Here is an 18,357-nt window from a genome sequence, read left to right as displayed (position 1 = left end):
TGTGCTTCCATGCTCTTTGTATGTGTGCATGCGCTTCTCTCTCTGTCACACACACACACATGCACGCACACGCGTACATCCTCTGTTTATATCAGCTTCTTTGCAGCTCAAGGGGGAATCTGCTTCTAGGAATGGAAGGGAGGAAGCGTCCATCCTTTGTTCCCCTCCTTGCTGTTAATACTCCCCAGGAAAGTCTCATGAGACAGGTTCCCACATCTGATGCAGGCAGCCCACAGAGACCAAACTGAATCAAGACCAAGCCTACAACAACACTAAATTTATAGGATCTTTAAAGAAGCTGCAAAGGACTAGATTGGAGGAGAGAGGTGGCTAAGTTGACCCTTGGCTTTATGCTTTCTTGATTTGTGACCCTACTGCTAGGTAATTATGCTCTCTGTTCCCAACAATTTATGGACACTCCCAGTTTTCAATGCTGCTTGTGCTGTTTTCTCTGTTAATAAACCAGTCTTCTTATTTTTAAGACAAGCAATATTTATTAAATTGTAAAGATCCCTCCCTGCAGCATAGTAAATGTAATTTCTAGAGCAGGATTCGCCTTTTCTCCCCTCTAACTAGCTCTTAATTTTGCCAGTCTCAGCCATTTCTCCTTAACATCAACAACATATACTTAACAAGTCTTAAAGAGACGGTATACTATTCCCACTTTTGTTTTCCTGTGCTAAACTGCATTCAGCCTTCTTGCTCATTGCCTGTTTAACTTCATTTTCTTTGTAACCCAGTTTCCCCAACCCAGTTCCTCCTTACAAGAAAACCATTTTAATTTTGGAAAGAAGTGTCGGACTATGCCCTTTACAATGGGAAGTTGAATAGAAATGACTTTTGACAGTAAATAAGTCAATAAGTTTATTTCTCATTGGGGTAGCACTATGAGAGCAAATAAATAAGCCTGTCCACTGGATCACAAACAGGGCAACAACTTGATTTGCATCTCGTGTCTCTCATCATGATCTCGTGAATCAATATAAAATATAAAAATGGCTCATTTGACATGTAACGTCCAAGGAAATTAAACTGCTTTCTCTGCAGTTTAAAAATAAACCACAGTAAGAGGATGTAATATATGATTTTATGCTGATCTGTCATAACCAAGAAATAAGTCTGTAAATGGCTACAACGGGTGCAAAGCTTCAGGCCCCAGGAGCCAAAGCTGGCCCTCCAGGGTTTCCCAGATGGCCACATCCTCTTTTCCTGGCCCACAGCCACCAAACATTGGTGGTGTCTTGGCTTCTGTGCAGTTTTTCCCCCTTCTAAAAGGTTGAAATAACTCTCCTAAGGCTTAGTTCCAGGCAGGAAGAGCTTTAAGCTAAAATATGCTGGCATTTTGGCCATACTCCTTTTGCCTCTGTCCCCGCCCACCACTGGAATGTGGCCCTCAAGAACGTCTCCAAAATGGAATTTGTCTCTCAGGCTGAAAGAGGTTCATCACCGTGGGCTGCAAAATAGCTCCACAGGGGAACATATGATGCTGTTCTGGCAGAAAGTCCTTCTGTGTGAGGCTTTTATTGTGAACTCATGCTTCCTCACTCACGGTACTTTGCGGTTCCTTTACACAATGTCGTTATTCTCCAGAGCCTCTCTCATGCTTTGCAACCATTATTGTGGCTTTTTTCATAACGAGGGAAGTCTGGTTTTTATTTTTTTTTTAATGGTGCCATAAAACTCTTGTATATTGGCGCAATTCTACTATACCACCGCACCACCTAATGGTAATGTAATGGAACACATAGAAAGGCAGAGAAAGAAAACCCCTGGAAAAAAAACACATGTAAAGGAGCTGATCTTAATCCTGCAAAGAATCTGGAAGCAGAAGCCTTGGTAAAGGTGCAAGTTAAAAGCCTCATATAGAAAAGCCTTGAAGCTCATTAGAAGTTTCATCCTAAACATAATCAAATTGCATCTGCTTACTTTCTACCACCTACACTGTATGGGTCTTACTGTTGACCACTTAAAGATGATTGTTTGATTTCTGCATTGAATCTGTGCTCTAACCACTCTGCTAGACGAAAAGAAGGAACGGGTATTCTCAGGGTGGTGCCATTCATATCTCCGGGACTTGCAAGGTTCTTTCCTTTTCTAATGGTTACTTATTCCAGCCTACCTTTACAAAAGGGTGTTTTAATAAAGTTAATGTTGTACTTTGGACATTTATCAGTCCATCAATATATCACCAATTGCTTCCAGACCGTTCCACTCCAGATCTCAGGGTGAATAAAGTTGCTGCATTTAAAGCAATACACTTGCTACAGTGAACTTCACTTCTACAAAGAGGTGACTAGTTCTTCCCTAAATCTATACCTGCCATTTAGAAACACTGACCCAGCATTCTAAATAAGTGCAGAATGTCTGATTCTGTACTACTGTTTGTTTTTGCTTGTCTTGCTTTTTCTGAGTGGGGCTGCCTTTTAGTTTTCCTAAAACGGATGTATCACTGAAGCTCATAACAAGATCACATTTCTACCTACAGACTGCGCATTATATAGGGTTGCAACGGTAGCCTTACTGGGTCACTTCAGGAGGAATCCATTCACATCACAGGTTTATTGGAAGGCTACTGTGCTCATGAGAATTCCACAGTGAACTTGCCATCAAAGACTGGTCACAATGAAATGGTTTGTTGCACTACTATGAGGCTTAGCTACCAAACTGAAATGTGGCTGTTCCTTTGCTGTCTTTCTGAAGAGCATAGAGTGGCTGGCTGGCTGCAGAGTTTGCAAAACCCTGGTTTGCATTCCTGAACATGCTCTAACTTTGTGAATTATGTCCTGAAACGGTGGTATAATATTGTGAAGAATCTCTCCAAAAGCCATGTAGATAATGTAAATGTGCTGAAATCACTTGCCACTTATACAGAGAGAATCCATTTCATCCCTGTGCATAGATTATCTGATCTTGGCATCTCGCACTTATGACCTGTTCCCAGCTGTCTGGTGAGTCATTCCCACATGCCTTTTATTGGCTGTGTCAGCTGGTACGACAGCATATTTCATAACTCTCCTAGCCAAATGAAGGAACCCGCCTAGTTCTGAGGACTCTGGATTATTTTCCCATTCCACTACAACAGGTCATGCCAATGTGCTTACAGGGGCTATCCTGATATTCCCTGGACTAGAGTGGGTCTTGGATCTCAAGAACAACTTGTTGGTAATAAGGCTTATGGGAAGCTTCTTCTGTGTGGGTGTTGTTGGAGCAAAGAGAAGGAATATCTGACTAATACTAATCCAAGCCAAGCTCAGGAAGTCTCAAATCCATGAGGATCAGTGCTGGACATACTGAAATTCCAGTTTACATTGGGTTGGAGCGGAGCATCTTGCCTGATATGATGGGTTAGTTGTGCTTGAGAGAAGGGTGTGTATGGCTGGACTGGGATGCTGTCCTAGTTAGTTGGGCTTCTTATTAAAATACAGCTTAAATCTCTTTATGTACAGCGCCCAGCTGCCAAATCTTCTCCTTCTACCTGGCTTCTTTCAAGATGGTAGCTATTTCTTCATCAGTATGATAGGAGACTAATGAAATGGAGAGGTTCCATTGCTCAGTAGTAGAGAACATGTCTTGCATGCAGAAGCCTGCAGGTTTCTTATTAATCTAGCCAACATGCTTCCAGGACAGCTTTACGTAGACTTTAAAATACAAGAAAACAACACCACCTCCCCTACAGGACCATCAGTATGGGAGGCCCACAACACCAAGCCTGATTTATTTACTTACTTACTTACTTACTTACTTACAGTATTTTTACCCTACTCTTAGACTAAAAACATTTCTGGTTCTCCCAGTGGCTGTTGGTTCTCTGGCCCATGGATGGTCACTGCTGTCTGCACATCACAGCACAGGGTGGGAAGGTGGGTGGTGCACCTGAAAGAATCCTTAATTTGTCCCAGTTACCCAGCACCAGGTCCTCTCACTCAAAACCTGCAGTTGATTAGACAAGAAGCCTGGCAAGAGGGCGAGAATCCTTATAGGTCACTTCCCCGCCAAACAGCATTTCTGGATTGATGCTGCACCGAGATCCCAGGTGTGTATAGCTGCTAAAGGGCCATAAATCCCAGCTCATCCATCCATGTGTCAGTAATGCATACCAAGCTGGTACCTTTCACAATCTCCTTTAAAAGGATCTTGGGTAAGCTAGGAAAGAAGATCTCTGCTTGAGACTGCAGGGAGTCATTGCCAACCAGAGAAGACAGTAGTGGGGTAAATGAACTGATGGTCTGGCTTGGTAAAGGGCTACATCTTCATAATGGTTTATGTTTTTCCAGCTGCAGGAAAGCTTCAGTAGCTTACTTAACTAGCATCGGGTGCAAAATGATACTCTTAGAAGGGAATCTAGAGGGAGGGTGCCAAGTCAGAGAGCCCCTCCCTCAGCTCTGCCCCAGTTTCCAGTCTCCGTGGTGAGTCATGGCTATGTCATCATGCAATGTTGTGGTTTAGAGATGTGTTGAGGCTGAGAATGTGATAAACTATAAGGACCTCTCAAGCACTGTTACCAAGCAGTTGGGTGAATACACCCATCCTTTATACACCCATCCTTGCGGCAGGAAAACAGCCCAGCAGCTTTGTAATCCCCACCCATTCCCGAGGGGCTTTGGGAGTTTTTCAAAGTCTTATTTCAAATGCTACATTAGTAAGCAGCTGGAGAGAGAGAGAAGAGCTTGGGAACAAAAGGTTCTGCCAGATGCGGAACTTTGTGATGGAAAGGCACTGGATGGAGTTCCTGGTATCCTGAGGCTCTGCTGACCTCTAGTGAAAGAATACGAGCTTTGCAGAGGATGAACACTGAAACCAAGGCTAACTGAATACAGAAAAAAATTGAAACCTGAATGGCTTGTATGTAATAGTGGTAAAATATTCCCCTTGCAAAATATCTGCTAAAGCCTTGTTTTTTGCTCCAAGATTGCTATGATGTTATCTGCCATTTTCCCCAGCCTGCTGCCCTCCAGGGGTTTCTTCACACTGAGCTTTTATCCTGCTATTGAGATTGGTTACTCACAGAAGTTTGAGGGTCCTTTAGGTGATGTCATCAACGTCCAGGGTGTCTCCCGCACTAAGTGACCTTTATTCCATTTTTTTAAAGATTGGAGTTACTGAGCATCTCCACACCAGCCTAAAATCCTACAATTAAAACAAAGCTTTCTGCTTCCGTTTTAAATGCAGGATCACGACTGACTCCCTTTACACATGCTTCCTCCCCCCGCCCTTCTCCGAGTCTTCCATATGTTTCATTATACAGCCGCTAGATGGCACTGTGGTCTAGCTCCTCTGATTGTGGCTTTTGCTTTTTCACAAGGGAACTGAAGCACAACTTAAGTGTGGTAATTTGATAGCTCATTATCTCCGATCTTTTAAAAAACAGAATAGAAGTCATTTAGTGCGGGAGACACCCTGGAGGTTAATGACGTCATCTAAAGGGCAAACTTCCATGAGTAACCAGACTCAATAGGAGGATAAAAGCTCCGTGTGGAGATACACAATGAGCTATCAAATTGAGTTCCCTTGTGAAAAGAGGAAAACCCACAATAAGAGGAACTAGACCACAGCGGCGGTATAATGAAACACATAGAAGACTCAGATAAGGGCAGAAAGGGAGGGGAAGGAAGCATGTGAAAAGGGAGTCCGTTGTGATCCTGCATTTAAAATGGAAGCAGAAAGCCCATTTTAAATGCAGGATTTTAGGCTGGTGTAGAGATGCTCCTTATGTGTTGAATTGCAACTCCTATAATTCCTAGCCAGCACAGCCAAAGGCCATTCCCAGTAGCCATGCTGCCTGGGAATTATGGGAGTTGCAGTCAAACACATTGGGAAGGAACTAGGCTGGGGATGCCTCTTCCATGCTATTTAGGACCTTCAGTAGTTTTTTAAAACTATGCAACAGGGTCTGGAAGGCCAGCATTAGTCGTGGTATTGGAGCTGTTTGATTTGGAGCAGCAGTTTCCAATTGCTCAGATTAGGGCGAGACTGTTCAGCTCAAGAAACATTTTGTGGCACACCGGTGAGCCACTTGCCTAGGACATTCCTCAGAATCCTCAACAACTCAGGCTGCCACCTCATGGGGTCCTAGAATGCAGAAGAACCTTAGCAGGTGTTGGGGGTCCTTTTGTATGCCCAGGGCCATTCTGGGTGTGGCTGTGCATTCAGTTCTTCATGGTCTGTTCACACCTGCCTTGAGGACTATCCTGAAATCTGATCTAGCCTGCAATATAAATTGGAGCACAGTCATAAAAACTGCAGAGATTTGTGTCAGAGTGCACTTACGTGATCAATGTTGCATTGTTTATGGTTCAATTAAGTATTTTGACTTGATGCTTTTTGTGATCTCATCCTAGTTAATTAGCTTGTAAATGTTTTAGAAAGTAAAGTGTATATGTAATCTGGCCATCGTAGAATGGAATGGCACCCAAATCCCTTGAGTTCACGGAATAAATCTTGTTACGAGTCACAAAACAGAAGCAACAGCTTCTAATAACAGAGGACTAGTCTGAAAACTAGTGATGTCTTTGGGTCTTTTTTCAAGTGTCTTTGCCGGTCTCCTGTCAAGGTGACATAGATAGAGAGGTAGCCTTCTCTCCCCCCTCCCCTTCCTCCAGGAATTATTTACTTAAGAGCCTCTTTTAGAAGAACTGCAACATCACTTGTTACCCTCAACCTGGTACCTATTTTGGTTTTCTTGAGGGTGTAGCTCCAGGCTGATGACTTGCTACTCTAATTCTCTAGGGTAGTGTATTAGTCTGAGGGAGAAGTGGGCTGGGGTTTGAGATTTTATAATAGTCTCCATAACAGTGTGATACAAAAAAAAGGAGAAATTGCTGATGGATGCTGTGAAGGTGTTGGTAATATTTAGGATGTATCGTCCACATTAGCACTCCTCGTTGCATTTCATGTTGCAAGGTATTGAAAATGGAGAAGGGCCAGGATTATGGCAACATGAGACATCTCTCCAGGCTAGTCACACAACAGTGTGCATCTCCCTTCATGTGGTCCTAGCTATTCCAGTTCAGTCTAGTGTCCTCAATACTTGAAAGGTTGTCACAGAGAGGAAAGACAGGATCTCTTTTCGATCATCCCAGAGTGCGGGACACGGAATAATGGGCTCAAGTGACAGGAAGCCAGATTCCGGCTGAACATCAGGACAAATTTCCTGACTGATAGAACAATACAACAATGGAACCAATTACCTAGGGAGGTAGTGGGCTTTCCCACACTGGAGGCATTCAAGATGAGGCTGGACAGCCATCTGTCAGGGATGCTTTGACTTAGATTCCTGCATTGAGTAGGGGGTTGGACTCGATGGGCTTATAGGCCCCTTCCAACCCTACTATTCTGATTCTAGGGTCATTTGGCAAACAGAAAGGGGTAGAGTCAAAGGACCTTTTGCAACATGAAGGAATCGGTCTGTACTGGAAATAGCCAGAACCCCACATGTGGTGATGGAGCAGTAGAACTGGAGTTAGCTTTCTTTTGGATTTTTCCTTTGGACTCTGTTTATTCATATATAGCAGGGGTGGGCAACTTGTGACCCTCCTGATGTTTTGGCCTATTGCTCCCATCATCCCTCACCATTGGGTATGGTGTCTCGGGCTGATGGAAGTTTTGGCCCTCCTAATTTTTTGGCCTACAGGTTGTCCATCCTTGATATATAGTCAACTTGATCCACAGAAGCAGTAAAGATTTCCGTAAAATAAGTAATTCTTAGAGCCAAAACAAATGAGAAGGGGGAGACCATGATAAATTCTCCCAGTATTTAATTTATTTAACCTAAAAAGAGCCACAAGAGGCTCCAGGTTTGATCAGAGCAGTGGAGCTGAAGAAGGGAGCTGGTTCATCCTTTCTGAGCATGACATTTCTCCAACCTAACTCCCCACCCTCCCAACACCTGATGTGTAGCAGCTTTGGGACGAAGCAGGGCTGGCTCCAGGTTTGGGAGGGAGGGCCATGGCAAACTGTCTTCTGGTGGGGCCCCTTCTCTGTCAGTGGGCCCTCATGGGATTTCCAGGCTGCAGTGGCAGCCCCCCAAGCAGCCCTGGGGGGCTGGGTCTAGCCACCCTTCTGATTTCCCACAATACCTTGGAGCAATACCATATCAGGGAAGCTGGTGGACATTAGAAGGGTGGCAGTCAGGGAAAAAAAAATAAGGGCGGCTCAGGACAGGCATCAGCAATGGGCCCTGCCAGGGCACTGGGACCTTAGCAGCTTCCCCAAATAGCAGGTGCTGATGCCCGTCCTGGTGTGAAAGACACTCTAGATTAGGGAAACAGCATTAGGGAAAGGGTTAAACCCCATTTTGAAGATTTCCCCCCCGCCCGCCCTTTGCATGGCCTCTTTGAGGTAAAAATAAAAACACTAGATGATCCAACCGCGCATCCCTTGTATTTCATCTGTTTTAGCCCTAAATAAGTATGTATTCTAAATAAATACAGAACTTTACCACTGATTTTCCCTAATTATGAAAGCTTAGGCTTGTATGTTAGGTTCATCCCGTTACCTTTTCTAAGTGATTGATTTTCACATTTTCTTTTCTGTTTAGTTCCTGCTCATTTTCCACAAAGCTGCTGCTGGGGAGCTTGAAGAAGACAGTGGCTTGATGGCTTTGGCAAAACTGTCTGAAATAGACGTTGCCCTTGAAGGGGTAAAAGGAGCCAAGAATTTCTTTGAAGCAAAGGTAAAAAAAAAAGAAGAAAGATTAGGGTCTGTCAGGGGTGGGTGGGGAAAAGAACTTACTATATGTTCAGAAGTCTGAGACTGCAATGGAACTTACTCTTAGGGAGTGAGACTTACTTCTGAGTACCCATGCACAGCATTGCACTGCAGGTCAACTCAATGTTGCCATCTAGAGCACAAGGGAAGGTGTACATCTGCCAACTTGACTGCTTTTGTGGTAAGCCACAGTGCTATGTTAAAAGTGGAAAATGCAATTCTGTTTCAGATCAGGTGGAACGGAACTGGAATGGTGATAAGATGAATCAGATTTACTGAATGCATCTTCCATTTCTTCTGGCTTACTGCAAAAGCGGTAGCCAGCAGGTCTGGTGAAATGTGAGTCTTAACGTCAGTCTTCTTGTTGGCTTATTTTAAGATACTGTTACATCTTCCCCTCTCACTTGTACTATTAATACACAACACGATCCACCCCATTCTGCATGTAGTTCCACTTCTCTACCTAAGGCTTGTTAGCTAAGACTAGTGGAAATTGATAACTGTGAAGTGATGCTATTATCCTAGGGCCTGTTCACAAGATATTTTTCTCCCTAAAGAATAATATGACTAAATTCATATTTAGTCATATGAATGTCATATTCTTATATGTCATATTCTTTCTCCCTAAAGAATAATATGACTTCTCCCTAAAGAATAATAATATGACCCTCTCACTTTAGAATAAAGCAAGGTGACTATATCCAGGTAGGCCACTTGACCGTATTCTAGGACTTTGAACCAAAATGCCACTTGGTTCACACCATCACTTCCATCACCTGGATGGAAACAACTTTTAGAGCCGCTGGCTGCACAAGATCCAGTGTTAGTCATGTTATGTCAAGCTCCAGAAGCTGGAGCTAGTGCAGAACGCAGCAGCTTGGCTGTTGTCGGGAGCTGCCCCTTTCCAGCATGTAATTCCTTTGGTGAGGGAACTGCACTGGCTGCCTATTCACTTCTGGGCCAGGTTTAAGGTTCTAGTACTAGTGTACAAAGCCCTAAACAACTTGGGACCAGGATACCTAAGAGAGCACCTTCTCCCTTAACAACCTGCCCCGTCACTGAGGTCATCGGAGGGCTTGCTCCTGGTGGTTTCACATGGACCTATGGCCCAGCTGGAGTCCACCAGGAAGAGAGCCTTCAGCGTGGTGGCCCCTTCCTGTGGAATTCCTTTCCTTTGGAGGTCAGGCAGGTGCCCACATTGTATTGCTTTCCGCGCCCCCTGAAGACGTTATTGTTCCGAGAGGCCTTCCCTGAGTGAACAGCTGCGGTTTATAAGTTCAGAATCTGTTCTTTTAAAATGTTTTAACTGTTTTAATTATGGGGTTTTATTCTTTTATCTTGTTGTTCACCGCTCTGAAATCTTTGATGTGGAGCAGTATGTATGTATGTGTGTATATTCATTCATATATATATATATATATATATATATATATATATATTCATATATAATATATATATAATGTGTATATATATTCATTCTCACATATATATATATATATATATATATATATATATATATATATGAATGAATATATATATACAAACAAACAAAGAAACATTCAGACGTACATAATGATATTAGTGGTGAGCCTCCTGGGTAAGCACACTAGCTGCATATTGTTCATGCGTGCCATTTCTTCTCCTAGTTCAGGTTCGGGGGAAGCTAGTTGTGTGTGGCTGCACCATAGAGGTATTGAACTTGTTTCAGCCTGAGGACTGAATTCCAGTTTGGAGAATCTGTCAAGGGCCACATCCCAGTGGTGGGTGGAGCTGAAGGCAAGAGGGGCGGGGCCAAAATGCCAGCAGGTTTTCCCTTAAAGCTCTTACTGCCAGTCACCAAGCCTTGGGAGAGGCAGTTCAACCTTTTAGAACAGGGGGAAATCTGCACAAAAGCCAGGAAACCACTAAATGATTGGTGGCCGGGGGAAAGGGGGTGCGACCCCTGGAAGGGGGTGTGGCCATCTGGGGAACTCCAGAGGGCTGGATTGGGATTCCAGGTGGGCCAGATTTGCCCCTGGGCCTGGGATTCTCCATCTCTGCTGTACTGGAAGCCAGCTGTGTACAACTCTGGCTTGACCTGGTGACATCAGAAAACCACTTCCTCCCTCCCTGAAGCATTTCTCCAACTACTTTACCGTGGGGAAAATGTGTTGCAATTCCTGGGGGGGGGGGTGGTATCTGCATGCATCCACAGGCTAATTATGATCAGGAATGAGCTCTTAGGATTTCCAGATGAGGCTCTGCTGTCAGGCCTGTGGTGTAATGGGCCTAGCATCTGTAGAAAAGCTAAAACCCAGCACTCTTGGAGAAGTGACAGAAGTTGCTCGTCCTGCAGTGTATATCTCCAGCCCTTGAGCCTTCCCTTGTGCTGCCTTTTAGGTTCAAGCTTTGTCTTCAGCTAGCAAGTTTGAAGCAGAAATAAAAGCAGAGCAAGATGAGCGAAAACGTGAGGAAGAGGAGAGAAGGCACCGCCGAGCAGCCTTCCGAGAGCTCAAGTCCGCCTTCAGTCAATAACCGAGGCAGCTGATCAGTTGTGTGCATTCTTACAAGTTTTGCCTTTGACTAGACGGCCACCTGGAGAGGAAACAAACCTGATTTGATGCTCCCTTTTTCTTTTTTTGAGCCTCTTCCCAAGGTACAGAGGGTCTGCCACACGCAGTGGCAGTCAGAATGATGCAAATGCTAAGAGTGTTTCAGGAAACCCCTTCACTGTAACGGGCATGAATTAGAAGTATTAAAACATCCTATTACTAAAAACCCAGGCAGGAGTCCCTGATAAGTAACAACAGTGTTGACCAATTACATCTTGGTCTGAAAATACTCTGTGTCATTCTGAATGCCCCTGCCTCATAGCTATATAATTTCCCTTAAGATTCCTTTCTGTATACCTTTTGGCTCCTCAATTTCACAAAACTATTTCTTGCTTCCAGATAAGCAGGGGATTCTTCTAGGTACCAATCATGGTTCTTTCATGTGGAAACAGATTTCCTAGTCCTTAATTTTAGTATCCTAGAAAACAGGCTTCTGGGGCAGGCCCAGTGATGCTGCTGGTAGTCAGTTAGTAGATACTGGCTGTGATCCAAAGAGCTTCTTGCATGAGTGGTAGGCGCTGCCTCTCATGCGAAGCAGTCCCAATTTGTGCCAATTCCTCCCTCCCACTGCAGCTCCCATTGTCCCCTGATCCTCAAGAGCAGGTTTTGGGGGAGCACCAGGGGCTGCACCTGGAAAGAGGAGGCAGGAAAGCCCTGTTGCACAGGCAGAACTCCACTCGCACTTTTCTGGATCCAAGCCACCATTTGACTCTCTCATATACATTCTGTTCAAGCATACATCAGTCACTATTCAGCTTTTTCCATTCCGCATATATGAATGTCTGTACTAGAAGCAAGAAACAGTACTAACAATAGGTTTTCTGACTCTACCTCTCAAATTACATTCCTTTGCATCTTCTGCATGGGTACATAGCTGTTTTTTTTCCTTCTTTTTTTTTGAGCCATTGGGTTTTAAGAAGGAAGGAAACATCTGTCAATAAGGTTTTTAAGAAAGTGGATAAGTTTGGGGGCACATTAGCTTTCCGCCCAAGAAATCTTTGTTCTCCTTGTGGACATGGGTGGAAATGCAACTACTTCTGTAGAGTTATCACTAATATAAAACTGCCAGTTTCAGCAGTTTCTGCTTGCAAGGGAAAATACAGAAAATGTTCGAATTACAGAAAGTGTCATGTTATACTGCTCAACAAACTTGTACTATATTCGGAATTTACACGTGTGTGCGCGTGTGTGTGCGCGCACACATACATACACACACGTCTGCATACATAGAAAGGGGGAATGCCCTCTTCCCTCTCAAGCTTGTCCGCAGGTCACAAACCAGATATCTCATCCTCATCTTTATTTTCACTTGTCCTTTTAGCTTTTTACACTGTGATACTAAACTGTGAGTGTGGAATAATAAAAGGGAGCCCATCTAATATTTAATAATGGGTGGGAGAATTACGAAACAATTAAAACTGTATTTGCAAGTCCACAAATTATATTTGATAAAAATCACACATTTTAGCTAAAAATATTTATAATAAATGTTTTTATACATTACAAAGTTTGCATTATTTTTTTCTTTTCTGTTGCTTAGTTATGCAAATAAACTTTTTTTTAAAACTTGCCAGAGGCTAACTTGAAATCCTTTATTCTGTCTCATCCTTCAGAGGTGGCCGGTCTAGATTTCTACTCAGAAAAATGTGTCTGCATGTTGTACAAAAATCAAGAATTTTAGGCTGTGGTGGAACTCCTGTTAGCACTATTACTTTCATGACAGCACAGAATGACTGCAAGAACAATACATGAGTTACTGTACTGAGCCGTAAAGAGATCACTCTGCAAATATGAATCAGATGAATATATGGTTAATTCTCACCAGCCCTTGATGCCCTTGACCTTGGTTCTGATGAGTGTATTCAATGTTTAGTGAGCCTCTGAATGTAATGTCATTGATCCAACTACTTGCAATTTCCTCTCATCGTTGGTAAAATTCCTGTGATGTGATCTGGATCAGTATGGCTCCTGTGGAGCCATTCTGGAGTTTCTATTTGGCGATTTTGTTTGTTTCTAAATCTTTGTTTTAAGCTAGAGAAAAAGTACTTTGCAACTTGCCCTTGCCTATTGCAATTGCTTTCAGGGAAAAAGAAACAAGAAAGCTATCAGAGGAAAAATTAATGGTAGAGCACAGCACATTTAATTGAGTGGTTTTGGGGTCAGCAGTTCTGCATTTATTAAAATGGGAACAGGTTCTGTTGCTTACATTCCTGTTTGAATGCCACTTACTGGAAGGTCTCTGAGCACTGTACTAATACTTGCATAACAAGTGCTACTGCCCAAGGAAAACATACAAATGTTAACAAATAAGTAATACAGAAAGACGAACAGAGAGATAAGAGCAAATAAAGTTCTTCCTTGAATTATCTCTCCAGATTCTATTCTGCTTTGGCTGACAGTTATAGGTAATATGTTGCATTATTCCACTTTTTAAGTACAAACAAACTTCTATTTAACTACCTAGTGCTAGCAGCTTCTCCAGTCAGGCTGTACTAATGTAGGGACATATAAGTCCAGTCTCGACTCGTTATTATTTATTTTTGGGAATTATACCCACTTCAGGGGCAGCATTACTGCATGGGTAACAGCGAAATATGGTTTTGAATCTTATCCTAGTAACTGATTAAAGCAGGGATGAGGAACATCTAGTCTGTGGGCTGTTTGTGGCCCACAGTGCTTCTCCAGCTGGCCAGATGAGACCTGGCTGAGGCCCCTACACCTCCCTGAGGTCCTGCCCCTCAGCCGGGAGCCACCACTTCAAGGCCTTGCTGCGAGCACTTTGATGCAGCAGTTCCCCCAGGCTCTGCTCAGCCCACACCTTTCCCATTGGGTAAGGTGAGGACCAAGCAAAGCTGGCTTACTGGGAATCTGCAGTTCCCCAAGGCCCTGCTCAGCTCTCGCCTTTCCCATCGGGGAGCTTCTGCTTAATGGAATGGTTCCCCAAGGCTCTGTTCAGCGCTCACCTTTCCTGGTGGGAAGGCAAGGACTGAGCGAAGCAAGCTCACTGGGCAGCTGCCTCTTCAAGGTGTTGGGAGTGCCTTGATGCGGCAGTTCAACTAAGCAAAGCAGTGTGGTAGGGGAGAAGTTGTGACGGGAGGTTTAAACCACCCCTCACTGTGATCTCCCCCCTCTTTGCAGCCCAGTAGTAGGACAGCTAGGTAGTTTTAGATCCTGGATTTAATGGTTTTATAGGGGGGTCCCTTTAGACAGCCTTGTATTTACTTCACTGGTGAAGCACACAACTAACATTTCTCTTTGCCTCACCCCCAGTCGCAATAGTAACAACACTGTTTACTAACTCTGATTCTAACTAAAAAAAAATACTCTGTGCATGTGCACTTTTGCACTTTAAACTCATTTAAATCATAGCACCGTTATGACTACAGGAATAAAATGGAGTTTGCTTCTGCTACCCTGATCACCTGCTGCTCTCTGGGTGGTCCTTTGGGGACTCCTGGGCTGCAGGGCCCTGAACTTTGGCCCCCAGGTCCAGGTGTAGCTGCACCACTGCTGCCCAGTATGTATGTGAGAGTATGAGTGGGGTATGTGTGTGAATCGGATGTTTGAACAAAATTAAGTGTAGCTATAAGATAGGAATAGTACAGACAGAAGAGGATTGACTGCTACTGGTATACGCTACTGGTATATGCTACTGGTACACACCGTAAGTTATCTTTGGAGGTCTTCTCTGGGTGCCCCACCTTCTGTGGTGCGGCAGATGTTGGGCCTTTTCAGTTGAGGCTCCCAGTCTTCAGAATGTTCTCAGGGAGAGTATCCTGGTGCCCACTTGTCTTTTCAGTGCCAAATACCTTTTTTCATTTTCCTGGCCCTTTTAAAACGTCATTTGAATTGTAGTACTCTGCTGCTGTTATGCTTTTATTCTGTCTGCTTTTCTTAAACTGTGGTGTTTGCTGTTTTGATATGCATTTCTTGCTGCTTTTAAATTATGTTTATTTGCTAACCGCATTGGGAGTAAAAATACAGAAACAGGGATTTTAAAAAAATAAAGTAAAATAGTTTCTTTTAAGTCCGAGTTAATTAGGATTCATATTCCCCATTGTTATAATCCCTTTCAGAATGTGACAGATTGCTATGATCTCAGTTGAGAACATATCAAAACAAAAACTTGACAATATGTTAGAACTGTAAAAGGTGAAAAACTGCTGCCATGGAATAGTCTGACTATAGGACTGGTATGTGATCTGGTGGATACAGCAGTTAGTTGAGCTGAAGAGTAAAAACTTTCATTGAAAGCATGCAGCCAATGAAAATATGCTATATATTAGAAGCTGGTGATGGGAATTGAATTTTTGTTTGGGCCCTAACCAGAGAAAATCTATTGCAACATAAAACCAAATTCTATCTACATGGGAATATCTATTCGGTGGTGTTACAAATGTGGGAGTGGGGATGACTTTCCCTGCTGGTGGACATCTTCTTTACAAAGCTTCCCCCAAAACATATAATAGGCTCCCAGCGTTCAGGTTGACCCTTGTGACACACCCTAGTCTGTCCAGCAGTTTGGAGAGTTTCTGACCCCTATTGCCAAGGATCCTTCAGCCCAGTTCTAGCAAACAATAAAAGGCAGGGTGCTTTGGAGAATGCTGACAGTTAGTCAGATAGGGCCTTAGGGATTGAAGAAGCTACAGCTAGTTAGTGGGGTTTGGGAAATAAGATTTAGAAGGGGTAGAGTAGCTAGGTGAGGACCCGGGGGATGTCTCAATGAGCGATTTATTCCAAGCTGGCTGCATTTGGAGGTCGTTAGGGATACATGACATCATGGCCATCCTGCAGCCACCCCAGAGCTTATCACGGAAAAACTGGATTTCCTGAGACTGCTTATAGTCTGATTCTTTTCCTTAAATCAGGTTCTCCATGGTATACTTGCTGTGTGCCCCAACCCCTGCATTTACCTCAGGTATGCTAGCCCTGCCCAAGGGTGTGACTTTCACCATGGTCAAAGGGTGTTTCCTATCCCTGTGTTTCCCATCCCTATGTTTCCCAGCACAAACCAATTAGTTTCTACTCAGAAGTAACTCTCATTGTGGTCAATGAGGCTTGTCCCCTGAATGGGCACTTCAGAATTTACAGAGATCCCCCTCAATAGAAATAGCACATTTTAATGCACTAATTCCCTAAAGGCTGTAAAGTGCAATCTCAATGCTGCAATTCTGTTGTTTGGTTTATTGCCATTCGGAAGTAACTACTTCGCACCTTCAACCCTGCGCTGCATCAGGTTAGAAAGGAGGCTGATTTCCTATCCCTTTGTTTCCCATCCCTGTCTTTCCCAGCACAAATGTGTGTCTACTCAGAAGTAACTCCCATTGTAGCCAGTGAGGCTTGTTCCCAAAATGTGTACTCCCAAAGTTACTGAGATTCCCATGAATCAAAATAATGCATTTAGGAGCCTTAATGTTGAAACTCTGAAGCTTCAATTGATCACAACAGGGCAGGGAGAACACTGTGTTCCCGTAATGATTGTTGCTTCAAGGAAGTAAGTAATGTGGGGGAGGGGGGAGAGAGAAGGAGAGTGATTTTTGTCAAGTCACAGGAGGAAACCTCCTAGGATTTTATCAAAGGAGAAAGCGGGGGGGGGGGAGAGCCTCTCTTACTGGTTGAGCAGCCCTGTCAGTCAGATGACATTCACTCCAACCCCCCACCCACCCAGAAGTACGTTCTGTGAAGCGACTTATACAGAGGTGTGGTGCACTCGCTCATGGAGCCCTGCGCAGACCAAAGTGCACCAAAGCCGATCCGTTGAAAAAATCTGGGTAAGCCTCCCTTCAGTTCTCCTTCCATTGTTGTGGAAACCCGCCCCCCATGTATAGATTTATTAATAATAGTATCTGTAATTCTTTTTGTGTTTAATAAATTGTATTTGTTTGTTTTTAATACAAAATCCCATGTGTTTGTTTGGCTTATTGAGTCACCATTAGAAAATCTATTTCCTTGTTACGTTTCCTGTATTGGGCAGAGGGAACCAATTAGGCATACTGGGTGTCTCTTTAACCCAGAAAGTAAAAGGGCTGAAGCTCTGTGTGTCAATGAGGACAATTGACCAAAGTGGAGGCAGATGTCCTGAGGGGGTTTCTTTTTCAGTTTCAACAGGTGGAAGCTGAAGAAGGTATAACCTGGAGCAGGAACGTCACAGGTAGCTTAGCAACCATGCAATCCTGTATGTGGGGAAGGTTTTAGTGAGAGATTTCTTTCTAGAACAATGCAACCAAATGTTCAGGTATAAAAAGGAGTTTATTGGGAAAAGGAGAAAACTGGAAGAAAAAGGGAAAGCTAAATTCACACACACAGAATTCCAGATACAATCAATAAAGTTAATACAAGATGGAGCAATCCTATGTCCCCTAGACAGCATCTGGAGGACATAGGATTTTTCAGTTTCTGGACTCTGAGGGTGGAACCAGGGCTCTGAACGTGAAGCCCCAAAACTGCGCTCCCCTCCCCCTTGTAGCCAGCACGGTTCTCCCTGTGCCAGCTAAGTGTCTGTGCTCAGAAATGGAGCATGGGGAAAGGGGGAGGTCCCAGGGACAAGGAAGTGACCATGGAGGTTGCGTTATGCAGCTTCATATGCACCGCACAGCCTCCCCCTGCCCCCAGCTCCAAAGCTCCCCAGCTAGACAGGCAATATCGCCTGTCTAGCCAAAAATGCAGGGCAGCCGGAGCACAGAGGCAAGGATTGCCTCCATGCTGCGGCTGCTCTGCATTAGATAGTCATCAGCTAGTTACGTGTTACCCACCTGAGTAGAATCTCGCATTTCAGAGCATATGCAGAGATAGTCTGAGATACAGCATCCTTGGCTTCCAGATTAGATGTTGTTAGGAAGACAAAGACTGAGAGTAAAGTCACCTATGTATGGGAGTCTAAGCTTAGTGAAAGCCAGTCTCTTAGTGGAGACTGACTGTTGTTTTGTTGAATAGTGCAATACCGTCTAGGTCTGATGTCAGAGGTCTAGCCAGCAAATCAGAAAATTAATTAGCAGCTGACCCCACCTTCTTAACGACAATAAACTTACATCTCAAAAGAGCTGACCAGTTCCAACCAGGT

The 18,357-nt window shown here is 43.8% G+C and overlaps 1 protein-coding gene across 1 annotated transcript in view; it reads left to right on the top strand.

Moving 5' to 3' along the window:
- EFHD1 (EF-hand domain family member D1) overlaps positions 1–12,882 on the top strand; it is a 47,926-nt gene extending 35,044 nt beyond the window's left edge. Inside the window, exons 3-4 of the mRNA XM_084846809.1 lie at positions 8,537–8,671; positions 11,086–12,882. Of these exons, the coding sequence (XP_084702935.1) occupies positions 8,537–8,671; positions 11,086–11,220 (270 nt within the window). The 3' untranslated portion in view covers positions 11,221–12,882. The remainder of the gene's footprint in view (positions 1–8,536; positions 8,672–11,085) is intronic.
- The last annotated feature ends 5,475 nt before the right edge of the window (positions 12,883–18,357 follow it).

The sequence above is a fragment of the Heloderma suspectum genome, chromosome 3 (assembly GCF_057233095.1).
Source record: "Heloderma suspectum isolate Gila_16-S chromosome 3, 16-S_ref, whole genome shotgun sequence".
NCBI classification, from domain to species: Eukaryota; Metazoa; Chordata; class Lepidosauria; order Squamata; family Helodermatidae; genus Heloderma; species Heloderma suspectum.
The sequence above is the reverse complement of the archived record's forward strand: the minus strand, read 5'-3'. Positions and strand labels throughout refer to the sequence as shown.